This window comes from Budorcas taxicolor, chromosome 19 (genome assembly GCF_023091745.1).
Source record: "Budorcas taxicolor isolate Tak-1 chromosome 19, Takin1.1, whole genome shotgun sequence".
NCBI classification, from domain to species: Eukaryota; Metazoa; Chordata; class Mammalia; order Artiodactyla; family Bovidae; genus Budorcas; species Budorcas taxicolor.
The window spans coordinates 61,578,032-61,593,022 of record NC_068928.1 but is presented as its reverse complement, the minus strand read 5'-3'; the positions used below and the strand labels follow the sequence as shown (position 1 = coordinate 61,593,022).

General features: G+C 49.5%; 1 protein-coding gene across 1 annotated transcript in view; it reads left to right on the top strand.

Annotated features, from left to right (window-relative positions):
- Window positions 1-14,991, top strand: part of CEP112 (centrosomal protein 112) — a 320,978-nt gene that overhangs the window by 246,465 nt on the left and 59,522 nt on the right. The window contains exons 22-23 of the mRNA XM_052658249.1: window positions 5,012-5,074; window positions 13,324-13,473. Coding sequence (XP_052514209.1) covers window positions 5,012-5,074; window positions 13,324-13,473 — 213 coding nt within the window. The remainder of the gene's footprint in view (window positions 1-5,011; window positions 5,075-13,323; window positions 13,474-14,991) is intronic.

Sequence of the window (14,991 nt, the reverse complement as noted above, 5' to 3'; positions counted from 1 at the left end):
TCACATTGGAAATTTTCCCACAATTATGTCTTTAAATATTTTCCCAAACCTTCTCCTGGTAAACAGTTTCACATATGTTAGGAGAAGGTAATGGCACCCCACTCCAGTACTCTTGCCTGGAAAATCCCATGGATGGAGGAGCCTGCTAGGCTGTAGTCCATGCTAAGGGTTGGACACGACTGAGCGACTTCCCTTTCACTTTTCACTTTCATGCATTGGAGAAGGAAACAGCAACCCACTCCAGTGCTCTTGCCTGGAGAATCCCAGGGACGGGGGAGCCTGGTGGGCTGCTGTCCACGGGGTCGCACAGAGTTGGACACGACTGAAGCACCTTAGCAGCAGCAGTTGCTGTGACACAGTCTCAGAGGGGCGTTAGGTTCGGTGCTCTGTCCCCCGATGGCCTCTTGGATGCTTGCGATGCCTTTTCTCCGTATTCAGTGATCTGCAGTGCCAGATCTGCCGTCCCACCAGTGAACGTTCCTTTCAGATAATAGATCACTGTGCGCTAGGCTGTTGAGTCCTTTTTTCGGTCTGTTTCTCTCTTCACTGTGTTCAAGGTTTTGTTTAAACACTCGGGTCTGTTTCTAATTAGCGTTTTAAAACCTCTGTTTACTAGTTCCTCCATCTCTGTCACTTCTGGGCTGAGTCTGTGGCCTGACTTCTCTCCTGCGCGCACATTCCTGCTCCTCCTTCTGTCCGCTTATCTTTGGTCCTTCGGATCCAGTGTCTGCCTCCTGGACAAAGGCAGGGCGAGTGCTGGACTCATCTTGCCAGTTTCCCCGCCCTTCCCAGGGGCACGGACCTGTGCTTCCTGCTCCCACATCACATCTGACAGCAGCGCTTCCTGCATCTCTTCCAGTTCCTGGCTGTTTACACACCAGGCAATGCACAGCCCCAGGTACTCTATCCCGGGCAAATGAAAAGTGTGAATTTTATTTATGCTTTCAAACTTATACCTTTATTTTGAGGTACAACACAGAGATTTTTCAAGTTGAAAAGCTCTGTGAATATATTAAATACAAGTATTTTTTATGAATTCTCTGAATATTTCTGCTGGCAGAGCAGTACAACAGTTCCATATTAGCATCTGGCACCAGTGTCCATAACCACACTCACAGTGTTTAATGAAGCATCAGGTGGATTCCTGCAAAGCTTACGAATAGGAAAAACTGCGCAGGAAACCGAGCTTTGTGCTGCATTTCAAGGTTCCGGGAAGCATCTTTCTCTTCAATCCTAAAAACAAATATATTATTCAAAGATGTGTGCCATTATATTTTTAAAGAAACTTCTCTATATAAGATCTGGGCTTGCCTTGAATATGAGTATTCTAGATGAGTCTCCTAATTTTCATCTCCCCAGGTCACGTTCTTGGAAATCATGAATGCCTGGACTTTTACCACTAATGATAGGAAATGAGAAAAAAAGGCAGGGGGGTGGGGTGGGGTGGGGTGTGGAGAATGAAGGTCTCTTTTGGAATTAAGACAAAACACCCTGCAGGAAAAAGGTAGCAATTAAGATGATTAACCATCAACACTTTTGTGAAAGTTATCTGGTGCTCCTTTCCAGGAGGGTTTGAAACCCAAGAGTTTGATGGGAATCACAGAGAAAGTGATGAACACACTTAACTCTCGAGCAGAGAAGAGGGAGCCGAGGAAGCGGCCGGGAGCAGCAGAGGGAGCCGAGCACCGGGGGCGGGAGGCCAGGCCGTGGGGGCCGGGAGGTCGAAGGACAGCAGCGAAAGCAAAGCCACTTTCTCGTTTCAAGACTTTCTTCTCATCTGTTATTCTGCGTCTGTTCAGGCCATGCTACAGATGATTGTTGGAAAATTGTGTTTCTAAATAGTAACCAGAGCTGTAAAAATAGGATTTAGATGAAAATAACTAACCCTAACCTAATTTTATGTATGAAAATAAAATGGACAGTCAGTACATCCTGAGAATAAAATTATTCAGAAGTGTGTTAGAGGCAGTTTGCATCGAAACTGAGCTGTAGCGTTTCAGCAGTGCTAAACTAGAGCTTTTTAGACCAACTTAAGAGGAGTTCAGAATCCAGACAGCTGTGACTTAGGCTCAAACAGTAATGGCCTTGGAGGGTGACACGTTCATTTTATTTCCTCAGTTAGTCTCATTATTCCCCAGAGTACTGGTTCTGCTCCTTGTGGCTCTGGCAAGTCCCGGAGGTGTTCATGTCTCGCCAGCTGGCCTCACTTTAAAGCCAGCATTGTCGATTCCGAGTGGCCAGAATGCTTCCTGGATCCCCGGGGCTCAGACTGACCCTCCGCCTCTTCTCTGCCTGGTTTCCCAGGTGACTTGCCACCTGCCCGCACACCTGGACTCTCCCAGAAGCCTCCTCTGCCGGCCCTATAGAGGTCCCCGCGAACCTCTCCTGCACCCCGCGCTGGGGATGACAGGCCTCACCGCCCACCCCATCCTCTACTCGAGGACATGACTCCGCGAAGCTTAGCCCCCGGCTCCGCCCCCGCCACAGCCAGGCCTCCCGTCTCCCTACACACAGCTGTGCTGCCCTCCTACTTGTGCAGCCTCCAGCCCATCGCTCCGTTGTTTGGTAGCAGAGTCTGGACCCCTCGCCCCGGCTCCTGCCGTCCCCTCATCTCCTGGGCTCCCCGGGGCACTGGCCCACTCGGCTCACTTGGCTCGCGTCTGGACCACCAGTCCCCCTCATGCCCACCTTGACACTCTGGAAGTATTGATGAAAGCATCTTTAAATTAAAAAGTGCTGGCCGAGACAGATGCACCTCATGAGTTTCTCCACGGCCTCGGTTTCCTCGAGAGTGGTGTATCAGTCACGGAGCCACAGGGATGAGTCCCTGGGAGAGCAGCCGCAGTCAGGCCCGGCCCCTCTTGGGGCTCCAGGTGGGAGGGCCTCGAGGCAGGGAGCTTGTCATGAAGCGCAGGGCTGCGGAGTCAGCTCGGGTCCTGTAACAGACCCACATGGGCGCCTTGTCAGGAGCAGAAACGTGCCCCCAGCAGCTGGGGGGGTGGGAGCCCGCGGTGGGCGCCGGTGGGACCCGCTCCCACCCTGCCCCGACACACACGCCTTCTCACTGCGACTGTGCCCAGCCTGGCGGGGCCTCTTCTTACAGGCCGATCCTGGCTCCAGAGCCCCAGCCCGCAACCCAGTGACCCCCAAACGATGCTGTGTGTGTGTCTGTCTGTCTGTCTGTCTCAGCTTGTCCGACTCCGTGCAACCCCACGGACCGTGGCCCGCCAGGCCGCTCTGTCCATGGGATTCTCCAGGCAGGAACGCTGGAGCGAGTTGCCATGCCCTCCTCCACGGGATCTTCCCAACCCAGGGATCAAACCTGTGTCCTGCATTGCAGGCGGATTCTTTACCATCTGAGCCTCCCTCCAAACAGCACCACTTGGAGATGGGTTTGTTCCCTGGATAGATAGAATGAGAGAGGAGACCCAGGGCTGCATTAAAACGGAAGTGTACCGGAATCAACGTCCTGAGCATCTAGACGCCCTTCTGAAAACCTCGGTCACCAGGTGTGCGCCTTCAGGCGGTAAACCCAAGGGCGCAGCGCTGGGCGGTCAGATGATGGCGTGGGAGAGTCCCGGAGCCAGCGCGCACCCATCCCCAGGCCTGCCGGTTCTAGAGGGCCACGCTTTAAGTAAGAAAGAACACCAAAGGTCACCCAAAATGCAAAGCAATTTCTAAGGTGAAAAACAGACCAAAACGGGCTGGCTCAGCAAGGAAATAGAGGGAACTAAGAAAAAATACAGATGGTGTAGAGAGCAGAAAGAAAACGTGTGGGTGTGTGTGTACGGACACACAGATGTGTCCGGGTGTGTGTGAAGTCAGCCCCCGGGGAGCAGTGGGACCCTGAGAGGCCCTGGGCCAGCGCTCCAGCCGGTGCAGGGCCTGCTCCCCTGTGGGCTGGTCCCGGCTCCCCCATGCCCTGTGAGTGCCGCTGGGGCGGGTTCCTGAAGCTCGCTGCACCTCAGCTTCCTCGGCCCTTATCAAAGGGGGCGTGATGGTGCTGTTCAGAGAACAGCAGAGCTCTTGGAACTATAAATCGCATGGCACAATTTCTTAAAAACCCAAAGTTGAGGAATCAGTACAAAATATTAACATCAAAAAGACAAGGTAATAGAAACGATAAGAAAAAGAGACGATAAACCTGAGAGGCCTAGTCCTCAGAGCTGAAAGACAGGCGGTCGGAGAGAGGAGACAGAGGGAGGGAGGGTTGGGGAAAAAGAGAGGAAACAGACAGTCATAACCAAAGCCTGTCCTAGAATGAGGGCCACAAGCCCAGACCGACAGGGCCAGCGTGCTGCCTGCACCGTGCATGGGAGGGGAGGCCGGCGGCTTCACCATGACCTCCCCCCGGCTCAGAGGATAAAATGGAGACGCGAGGCTCCCAGAGACAGCAAAGCAGCTCACACACAGGCCCGGAGCTGCAGTGCAAAGGAGAGGACGCAGTGCTTCGGGTGTGGGCCGGTTCTGGGAAGGCCACCCCACTTCCCGGGCACAAACACTGTGCGATTTAGCTGCACTTGTCACTCCAGGAAAGGAGGGCAGGGCAGGGGCTCAGATCTCAGCTCAGTGCCTCTGAGCCTCCCCTCCGCCTCGGTCAGGAGCATCCAGTTCTTTTATCTCTAAACTAAGGGAAAGGGCATTACATTTCCCTCCCCTCCTCCGCGCCACCCCTCTCCCCTGATTTCTTCCTCCTCTTTCCTGTCTCTGCCCTGCACCTCTGAGCCGGCACGCTTGTGCTGGATCTATTTCTGTCTCTCCTTCTCCCTTTCTCTTTCCACAGAAGTCTGTGTTTGCCTAATAATTGGCAGGAGAGAGCTTTTTTTTCTCTTTTGCTTTTTAAGTGATGAATAGTTGGCATTAGATCAAAGGCAAGGCCTGTGGTTTTCTGGCCGCCCCAGAAGGGCGTTGCGGCTGGCGGCCGGCCCAGCGCCTGGTGACGGGCGTGTGCAGAGACGCCACGCTGACAGGTCACTGTGTGTGTGTGTGCTCCTGTCCGTGTGTTTTTCAGGCCAACAGCAGGCTGAAGCAGATTGAGAAGGAATACACCCAGAAGCTGGCCAAGTCTTCTCAGGTAAGAACGTTAAACAAAGCAGAGCAAAACCAAAGCAAACGAGAAAGAAACCTCAGCATAAAGGGGTTTGTACTTTAGAGCTCAACGCACTTCTTTGCAGTCTTTTTATGGATGAGTACCATATTTTGATAAGTGTGTGTATAAATAAAACAGGGTTTTAATATTTCAGTCTCAGCTTTTAAAAATCAGGCAAATCGAACCATTTGAACCAACACACACAGCCAAGTCACGGCACACGTGTGCTCAGATGTTGTAAAACCAGCCTGTGCACTTGGACAAGCCCAGGCCAAACCACGTGTCACAAGGGCAGGAGATACGTGCCTGCACTTGTGATGGAAATGCTTGTGATGCCGTCCAGCTCTCCTGCAGTGTTCCATGTTTCTTCACCTAAATGCTGATTTCAAACTGCAGCACCGGAGAAGACTCTTGAGAGTCCCTTGGACAGCATGGGGATCCAACCAGTGAGTCCTAAAGGAAACCAGTCCTGAAGACTGATTGAAAGGACTGATGCTGACACTCTAATATTTTGGTCTTTTGAAGTGAAGAGCTGACTCATTGGAAAAGACCCTGATGCTGGGAAAGATTGAGGGCAGGAAGAGAAGGGGGTGTCAGAGGATGAGATGGCTGGATGGCATCACTGACTCAATGGACACTTGCTGTACTTGTCACTCAGTTGTGTCCAGCTCTTGGTGGCCCCATGGACTGTAGCCCACCAGGCCCCCTCTGTCCATGGGATTCTCCAGGCAAGAATACTGGAGTGGGTTGCCATGCCCTCCTCCAGGAGATCTTCCCAACCCCAGGATGGAACCCAGGTCTCCCACAATGCAGGCAGATTCTTTACTGTCTGAGCCACCAGGAAAGCCCCTCAATGGACATGGATTTGGACAGTTTGGTCCCTCCTGGTGAGGGACCTGGAGGCCTTCTGCGCTGCAGTCCACGAGGTTGCGAAGAGTCAGACACAACTGAGTGGCTGAACAGCAACAGCAAAAGGCTGCTTAACAACAAGATTCAAAATGCCAAGTATACCGAGTTAAATTAGAAGCTCCACTGTTGACTCCTTTTGGGGGAAGGAAACTTTGCCAGCCTGTGCCCCAGCAGCCGTGCTGGCTGTGCCGCTGTTGCAGAAGCTGGAATGGAAGGTTTTCTGCCCAAGTCGTTATGAAGATCTCCTTTGGTGTCACCCAGGGGATCCCAAGCATTCCTTAGCTGTGTGAGTCATTCTGGAATAAACAAATGCTGATTTTCATGTTACCGATGGTGAGATTAAGCCATTTCATTTTGTAGACTTCATATCTAATGATTTTTTAAATCAGCTTTCCTTAGTTTTTTCGCCGTGAGTACAGTGAGATGCTCAAACTACCGCACAATTGCACTCATCTCACACGCTAGTAAAGTAATGCTCAAAATTCTCCAACCAGGCTTCAGCAATATGTGAACCATGAACTCCCTGACGTTCAAGCTGGTTTTAGAAAAGGCAGAGGAACCAGAGATCAAATTGCCAACATCTGCTGGATCATGGAAAAAGCAAGAGAGTTCCAGAAAAACATCTATTTCTGCTTTATTGACTATGCCAAAGCCTTTGACTGTGTGGATCACAATAAACTGTGGAAAATTATGAAAGAGATAGGAATACCAGACCACCTGACCTGCCTCTTGAGAAATCTGTATGCAGGTCAGGAAGCAACAGTTAGAACTGGACATGGAACAACAGACTGGTTCCAAATAGGAAAAGGAGTATGTCAAGGCTGTATATTGTCACCCTGCTTTTTTAACTTATACGCAGAGTACATCATGAGAAACGCTGGGCTGGAAGAAGCACAAGCTGGAATCAAGATTGCTGGGAGAAATATCAATAACCTCAGATATGCAGATGACACTACCCTTATGGCAGAAAGTGAAGAGGAGCTGAGGAGCCTCTTGATGAAAGTGAAAGAGGAGAGCGAAAAAGTTGGCCGAAAGCTCAACATTCAGAAAATGAAGATCATGGCATCTGGTCCCATCACTTCATGGGAAATAGATGGGAAAGCAGTGGAAATGGTGTCAGACTTTGTTTTGGGGGGCTCCAGAATCACTGTAAATGGTGACTGCAGCCATGAAATTAAAATACGCTTACTCCTTGGAAGAAAAGTTATGACCAACCTAGATAGTATATTCGAAAGCAGAAACATTACTTTGCCGACTAAGGTCCGTCTAGTCAAGGCTATGGTTTTTCCAGTGGTCATGTATGGATGTGAGAGTTGGACTGTGAAGAAGGCTGAGCGCTGAAGAATTGATGCTTTTGAACTGTGGTGTTGGAGAAGACTCTTGAGAGTCCCTTGGACTGCAAGGAGATCCAACCAGTCCATTCTAAAGGAGATCAGTCCTGGGATTTCTTTGGAAGGAATGATGCTAAAGCTGAAGCTCCAGTACTTTGACCACCTCATGCGAAGAGTTGACTCATTGGAAAAAACTCTGATGGTGGGAGGGATTGGGGGCAGGAGGAGAAGGGGACGACAGAGGATGAGATGGCTGGATGGCATCACGGACTCGATGGACGTGAGTCTGAGTGAACTCCGGGAGATGGTGATGAACAGGGAGGCCTGGCGTGCTGCAATTCATGGGGTCGCAAAGAGTCGGACACAACTGAGCGACTGAACCGAACTGAACGGTGAGGTGTGGCAGTCAGCTGAAATGTCTGTGCCTTTCTGCAGGTCACCAAACAGTGGTGTTACTGGCAACACCACAGCAAAGCGATAATAAAATGAAGGAATTTATGGGTCTCTGAGCATACTGACTGGAGGAGGAAATGGCGACCCACTCCAGGATTCTTGCCTGGGAAATCCCATGGACAGAGGAGCCTGGTGGGCTGGGGTCCAAGGGGTCGCTAAGAGTCGGACACGACTGTTCAACTGGAGGACAGCAGCAGCAATCACAGTGGCGCATTCAGTCCTCGTCCCCGGGAACTCGGGCTAGAAACTGTTCCTGGCCCCACTTTTCATTTGAGAAAACAGAGATGCAGAGAGGGGAGGCCACACAGGTCAGCACGTGACTAAGCCCAGAGCCAGCCTGTCCGCCAGCTGGAACAGAAACTCTCAACCTGACACCACCCGTCTGACCCAACTCTCACGTTTCTAATACGGCAAAACTCTGCTGAATAACTATGAAATTTCTTAGGTTCTACAGTTATTGGTAAAATGTGACGTATAGTCCCCATCCTATCGGGAAAGCAAGAAGTCTTTGTCTAAGTGAAGACTAAAGTGTTTATCTGAAAGCTGAAGGCAATTCTTGATTGCCCTTCTCCCAAGAAGGAAAACAGGGAAATGTTCTTTTTAATCCAATGAGAAAGGTTCTTCTAATCAAAAGAAATCTTATTACTCCAAGAGCTAAACTAGAACATGAAAACACCCCAGCTGGCATCCCCTCACATCCTGCTTGTGGTGGTTTATGCTAAATGGGGAGGCAGGAGGCAGCTGAGAGTGAGAAGCGAGACCGCTAACGGAAATGCCGGGATGAGCAGGGTGCTGACGTTTATCTCAGGAAAGGTGTGAAGGAGCCTGACTAGTCCTCGGTAAAACAGATGGAACCTGCGTGGTGTGGAAGCACGCCTGAGCCTTCTGAACATCTGCCCCACCACTTGGGTGACCAGGAGCCCATTACCTGCCGCCTCTGGAGTTCCCTGCACTCACTTGTGAAACAAGGGGCAGCGGTGACCTCAGAGCCGCTTGGCGCAGGGAGGGCCTGGAACCCAGCGAAGGCCTTCACGCTGTGAGTTCTCACCAGAGCTTGAGAGACAGGAGAGGAGGGGGCAGAGGATGGAAAAGAATGGAAGGAGCAAGAAATTGGTTATTTTAAATTTATTTTGGGGTGCTCAAGAATTGATTAAACCTCCCTCCAAAATCTGGAGAGGCAGTGGGGTGCTGACCATTTCCCCCAGTAGGGACGAGCAGGAGGCAGGGAGCAGAAATCAGCTGTGACCACCATCACATCCGTAAGTGAAGGGCAGGGCGACCCCCGGATAGAGGGTCCCCAGCCCCTGGCCCGACCTTCTCGTAAGAGGCGGGATGGGCTGACAGGATGAACGTTTTGTTTGCCCACCACAGTGTAAAGCTTGATGTGCACGTGAGCATGCGTGTATGTTTCCATCTGTGAACTGGCATTTGAGAAGCATTGGCGTACAACCCAGTCAGTTCAAAGAAGCAGATGATTTAAAAATAAACATTATGAGACGGAACTGCAGGCTGACATTCAGTTTTCCCGAGATAGTTTGCTGGAATCTCTAACTCGTATCTCAGCTGAGGGGAGTGCCAAAAGCAAAGCTGCTTAACTGTTTATCAGATTTTTTAAAATCCTTCTCTCTCAAAAAAAAAAAAAGTAGCAAGAGGAACGCATTAGTAATGAATGCACGGTACCTAGGGGAGCATCAGGTTAAATTTGGAAAATAGTTTAAATATTTTCCTCCTTTGAAGGAACTTACTTCATCCTTAAGATTTTATCAAGCTGTAGGCCCTCATAGTTCATGGCCCCTGCACCCTTGAGGACCCGGGACGGTGCCCCCCACCTCCCCCCCCAGGACGTCCCCCCGATGGTGACGCTGGCACCCTCCCTGGGCACATTGCCAGGCACAGTTTCCATCAGAGCCACATGTTTGTTCTTTTTTATCCTAATATTACTTATTAACCTTGCCTCTTCACCCTTCATGTGCTCTTCCCCCCTCAACGGACTTACCTGGTGGCCATTTTTCAAAGAGAAGTCTTGCCATCTTATAGGAATGTGTGTGGAGAAGTGCTGGTGGAGCCCACCCATGGCCCCCCGTGCCCCCGCTGGTGCAGAGCGGAGCGCAGGCACAGCCCCCTGCCTGTGCCCAGAGGGCACATGCGCCCCCTCCCTCTTACTCCTAGGATCTTTCTTCAGTGTTTGCCAAACCCTGCCAAGTACATTGTACTTTAAAGAAGAGTTTTATGAAAATCTTGACTATACTATGATCTGAAAAACAAGAGTTAAAAATGAAAGCCTACCCTCTGTTTAGAACCCTGTTACTTTTGAGACCTAGTAAGATCACTGACATTTATGCAGAGTAGACGTTGCTTGGCAGTAATGATGAACTATCATGGCTTTCAGTGGTTACATTGTTCCCAGCATTAGCTCCATATAACTTTCCTTTTGCTTCCACATATACTAATTTTCAATATCCACGTGGAAATGTTCTAATCCACTTCCTCTAAAGCTAACACGGGGTAGACGTTTAGTTGAGTTGTGGCATTTTGTTCTATGATTTTTAATATGATTAAATCAAAACCAGTAGGGTTTGAATATGATTGTGTGTGTCAGTTTTTGTTTTTCTGAGAAACTTTTTGAATTATTATTCTATGAAAAGACTGTGTGTGCGAGCTCAGGCATGTCCAACTCTTTATGACCCCATAGACTATAGGGGGTCCCCTATATACTGGAGACCCCGTAGCTCTCCAGGCTCCTCTATCCATGGAATTTTCCAGGCAAGAATCCTGGAATGGGTTGCCATTTCCTCCTCCAGGGGATCGTCCTGACCCAAGAATCAAACCTGTGTGTCTTGCTTCAGCAGGTGGATTCTTTACCACTGAGCCTCCTGGAAAGCCCCATGAAACCCTGTGAAAAGACTAGATTATCTCAATGTAATCACTGAGATCTTATATCATTGATTCTATTATAATCACAGTATAATTGTGGATCATAGTTCCACGACTTCAGTATCTATCAAGGGCCAGTAACGTGCACCGAAGAGAAGATAGTCTGTCTCACAGGCGAGGGCTGCAGCCAAGACCTGCTTAATCTAGTTGGCGTGATTACTTCTCAATCTCAAAGTAAACCCAAAACTGCTTCTGAAGTTACCCGCATTTCAGTCACCTCTAAATCCATCACATCTGTCAGCCTCTCAAACAATTTCATTGTGAGGCATTTTACCTAAGGTGTTTTGAAACTCTTCCTGTATCATCATCATAAGTTTTAAAATGCAACTTTCCAAAGATAATTTCATTATTTCTCCCAGAGGCATCTCATTATTCCCGCAAAGAATGTAAGGTTTCATTTTCTAACAAAAGCAAGCGTGTTCCCTTCAGAACATCCTGCCCTTCACCCGTTGTTCCTTCCAAAACATGCAGTGACTTCTTTTTGATGAATGCATGTCATAAATCTTCCGAAAGGAAGAAACCCATATCTCATGTCCTTGTGGTCATTTGAAGCGCTCCCAATTTTTTTTTTTTTTAAATCTTCAGTCTTGGTCAGTTAGAAGCGAATCTAAATCTTAGTAATTTGTAAAGACACGAAATTACTTTGTGCTTTAACAATGCATCATGCAATCATGGTGAGGGATGTACAAATCAACATGTAATGAAATTGCGCAGAAATAACACGCACAGTGAACACGCTACAGAACTCAACTCGTCACTTCTGCCGCGCTTTAGTTTACTCAGCCTGAAACACTGCAATAGTCATTGAAATAGTTACTTTCATTATTTGGCCCCAAGTTCTTATGAAATATCCATCTCGGGTTTCATGTTGGGCCAAGGAAACCTGGCTGCTCCTTATCTCTGGGCCCTCTGGCTCTGTGACTGCGAGCTGATCATTCTGTGCCTCAGTTTTTGACATTTGCTCTAAGAATTTAACCTTCCCTATTTCGTAGAAGTGCTATGAGAACGAACTGAATTGATGCCAACTTGGAAACATTTAATCAGAATTCAAAAAACAGATGAAAACATCTTCATTCTCAGTAAATGAATCCCTCTGCTCCTTGCAGAAGGTTCCAGTTTGCACTTTAAAAATTAATATGTTTTGTCATTTATTTCACACTCGTCTTCTGTTTGATTATTTTCAGATTCTAAGTGTTGGACTTAGTCACAGTGAGCTTGTGCACTTCTCAAAGCGTAAATGGTCCTTTTGGGGGTAAATGTTCTATTTTTGTCTGTGTGTGCTCATTCAGTCGTGTCCAACCCTTCAACCCTATGGATTGTAGCCCACCAGGCTTCTCTGTCCAGGCAAGAATACTGGAGTGGATTGCCATGCTCTTCTCCAGGGGATCTTCCCAACCTGGGGACTGAACCCGCATCTCTTGTGTCTCCCGCTTTGGCAGGCGGGATCTTTACCACTAGCGCCACCTGGGAAGTCGATGTCAGTCGTAACAGCTAATGTTTCTACAGGGCTTGGCTTCTGGAAGACTCCAGACAGTTTCTGTTCACTGCCTCGCGACACCATGCTCTAGTTTTGCTGTTAAAACACAGTTGAAAAACAGCTTCAAAGAAAACACAGAACTAAGTGGTCCAGTGTTTCTCACCAACCAGCCCTTCTCCAGCAGACCCAAAAGTATAAGGACCTAACCCAGGATGAAAGTTGTTTCTTCTTTTATTAGAAGGGAGAACTGTTTCCTGCTTCTGAAAGGAAGTTTGTTGGATTGCTGTTGAATTTTAAAGGAAATGGAGACATCCAAACCCAAAGAAGAATAACGCTTCCAGTAAACCTATTAAAGAGAAAGGGCCCTCGCCCGGTTATCTGAGGCCACGGAGGCGGACCCAGTGACGCAAGAGAGCCAGTCCTCGAATGCAGAGAAGCCACAGCCTCTGTGTGAGTCAGGAAGAAAGCAACCTGTTGGGGGCGCTACCAGGATAAACTCCTCTTCAATCCCAAAACCTGTTTAAAAGGAAGAGAGGGCAGGAGCTGCCGAGAGGAGGCGCCTAGCACAGCAGCCCCCCCGGGGGGCGGTCGGGACTCTGCCTGTCTCCTGCTCGCCGCTGGGCTCTCTCTGCCTCTGTTTCTCCCTCCGTGGAAGACGATGACAGTGCTGGCCGCACAGTAGTAACTGACACGGGAACGGAGGTGCTTAGCACAGTACGCGAGCGTGAGCACACACTCAGAAACTGCTGTGTGGAAGTAGGTGGCTATGAAGGAAGGACCCTTTGATGATTTTTTGGTCATTAGAGTTCAGAGTACTGTGAAAGGCAGAATAGCTTTTTTTTTTTTTCCCACTCCAGCAAGAATGTTTTTCAGTAAAATAAATCCTGACACATTTCATATTTTCGGGATCACAGATGTTCTTTCTCCTGATGAGTAAATACTGTGGAATGTTATAGTGGGAACGGCTTCCAAGCGTGTTTGGTTCAGCAGTTGCTCACCATTCACAGCTTTCCCGGGTGGAGTCTCATGCCCTGGTGCGCGGGGCGCTAGCTGCGAGCGCGCCCGGGAGGCTGGGTGCACGAGGCGGGCCGTGTCCGAGGCTCGAGCCGCAGCGCGCGCTCCCGTTGCAGGTGATCGCCGAGCTGCAGGGCACCGTCTCCTCGCTGCGGGAGGACAGCAGCCGGCAGCAGCTCGCGGCCGAGCGGCGGCTCCAGGACATCGCGCGCAAGTTTGAAGACGAGAAGCAGCAGCTGATCAGAGAGAACGAGCGAGCCGTCCAGGTAAGGCGCTTTCGCGTGGCTGCCGGCAGGCGAGGCGGCCACAGGCACCAGTGTCCGGCGCGCCCCCTGGCCTCGCGTGCGCTGGGCTCTGATGCGGCCGGCCCTGCGAGGCCACGTGCCCCGTGAGGCAGGCTCACAGCCGCCCCATGCCCCACCCAGGCCCGGTGGAGCCGCCTCTGGCCAGAGCAAGCTAGTTGGCACCGCTGGCAGGTAAACGCACAGGCAGCTCCCGTTTACCTGCCGTGTGCACCACGTCCCCCGACGCTGCAGGGGTCTGAGGCGCCGACACCCGCTCTGGCGGCCCCGCCTCCGCCGGCCAGGTGAGCCCCTGGGCCCGTCCTGACTTCACCGCGGGGAACATGGATGAAGCGTCTGCCTCATTCGGGCTTTAATGTGAGGATGAGCGTCTGAAGCCTTTATAAGTAACAGTTAGAGAGAACAAAGCGTGTATTAAAGAATTCCCGGCAAAAGATTATTTTTCGGCCATTTGATTTTGTTGCAACAGTGCTGAGCACGTGTAGGGTAATCGTATCAGTACAAAGCACAGGAAAGGGAAAGCAGCGTTTGGGCTTCGCCTCGCCTCTTCTGCCCAGTCCCTCCGTCTTTCTCTCTTCTGGCCTGTTTGAGCGTTTGGGCTTCGCCTCGCCTCTTCTGCCCAGTCCCTCCGTCTTTCTCTCTTCTAGCCTGTTGGTTGGCCATCCTCGTGATTCGGGGGAAAGTCAGTGTCCGCGTCGCTTGCTTTTGCATGTCTACCCTTTACGCTGGACAGCAGCGAGTAGAAGGAAAAACTTTAAGATGTGGACAAAACCTTCCAGGCCAGTACACCCTGCCTCCTGACCAGGGGTGAGGACCTATTTCCTCCTTCATGAGATTTTCCCTGTATTTTTCCATCTGTGAGTGTTTCTTTCCCCCCTACATGTGATGAGACACAAAAAGATGTTTCTTTTTTCATATTCTGATAATTTTTATTTTTAATGTTTGAATTTTCATTTCTAAATGCAGGAAAAAGCCCACATTGGTCTGTAGAACTCTTTTGCTTTGTATGAACTAAGTTGACTACTTTCTTTCAACTCTTTTTCTATATAAAGATTTCATTTTAAGTGAATTTCTTTTCCACTTGAAATCCAAATACTGCATTGTAGGTAATTGCTAAATTTTAAATAAATAATTGGATCCCGACATATGAAAAATGGAAAACATCAATTTACTCCATAACAACATAATTTCTAGTACTGTTTCTTAAAGATTAAAAAAATCTTGAAAGAAACATAATTCATATATGCCTAGTTTTATTTTTGCAGTTGTAATCCGTTTACCTGTTAAAACGGAAAAACCTGACCCTAATTTCCAGCCAACCGTCAAATCATAAAGACTGAAGCTGAAGTTAAGTGATGACAGACAGACATTGACACACATGCACGGGGCTCCCCGATGGCTCGGTGGGTAAAGACTCTGCCTGCAACGCAGGAGACATGGTAGACGCAGGCCCGATCCCTGGGTTGGGAAGATTCCCTGGAG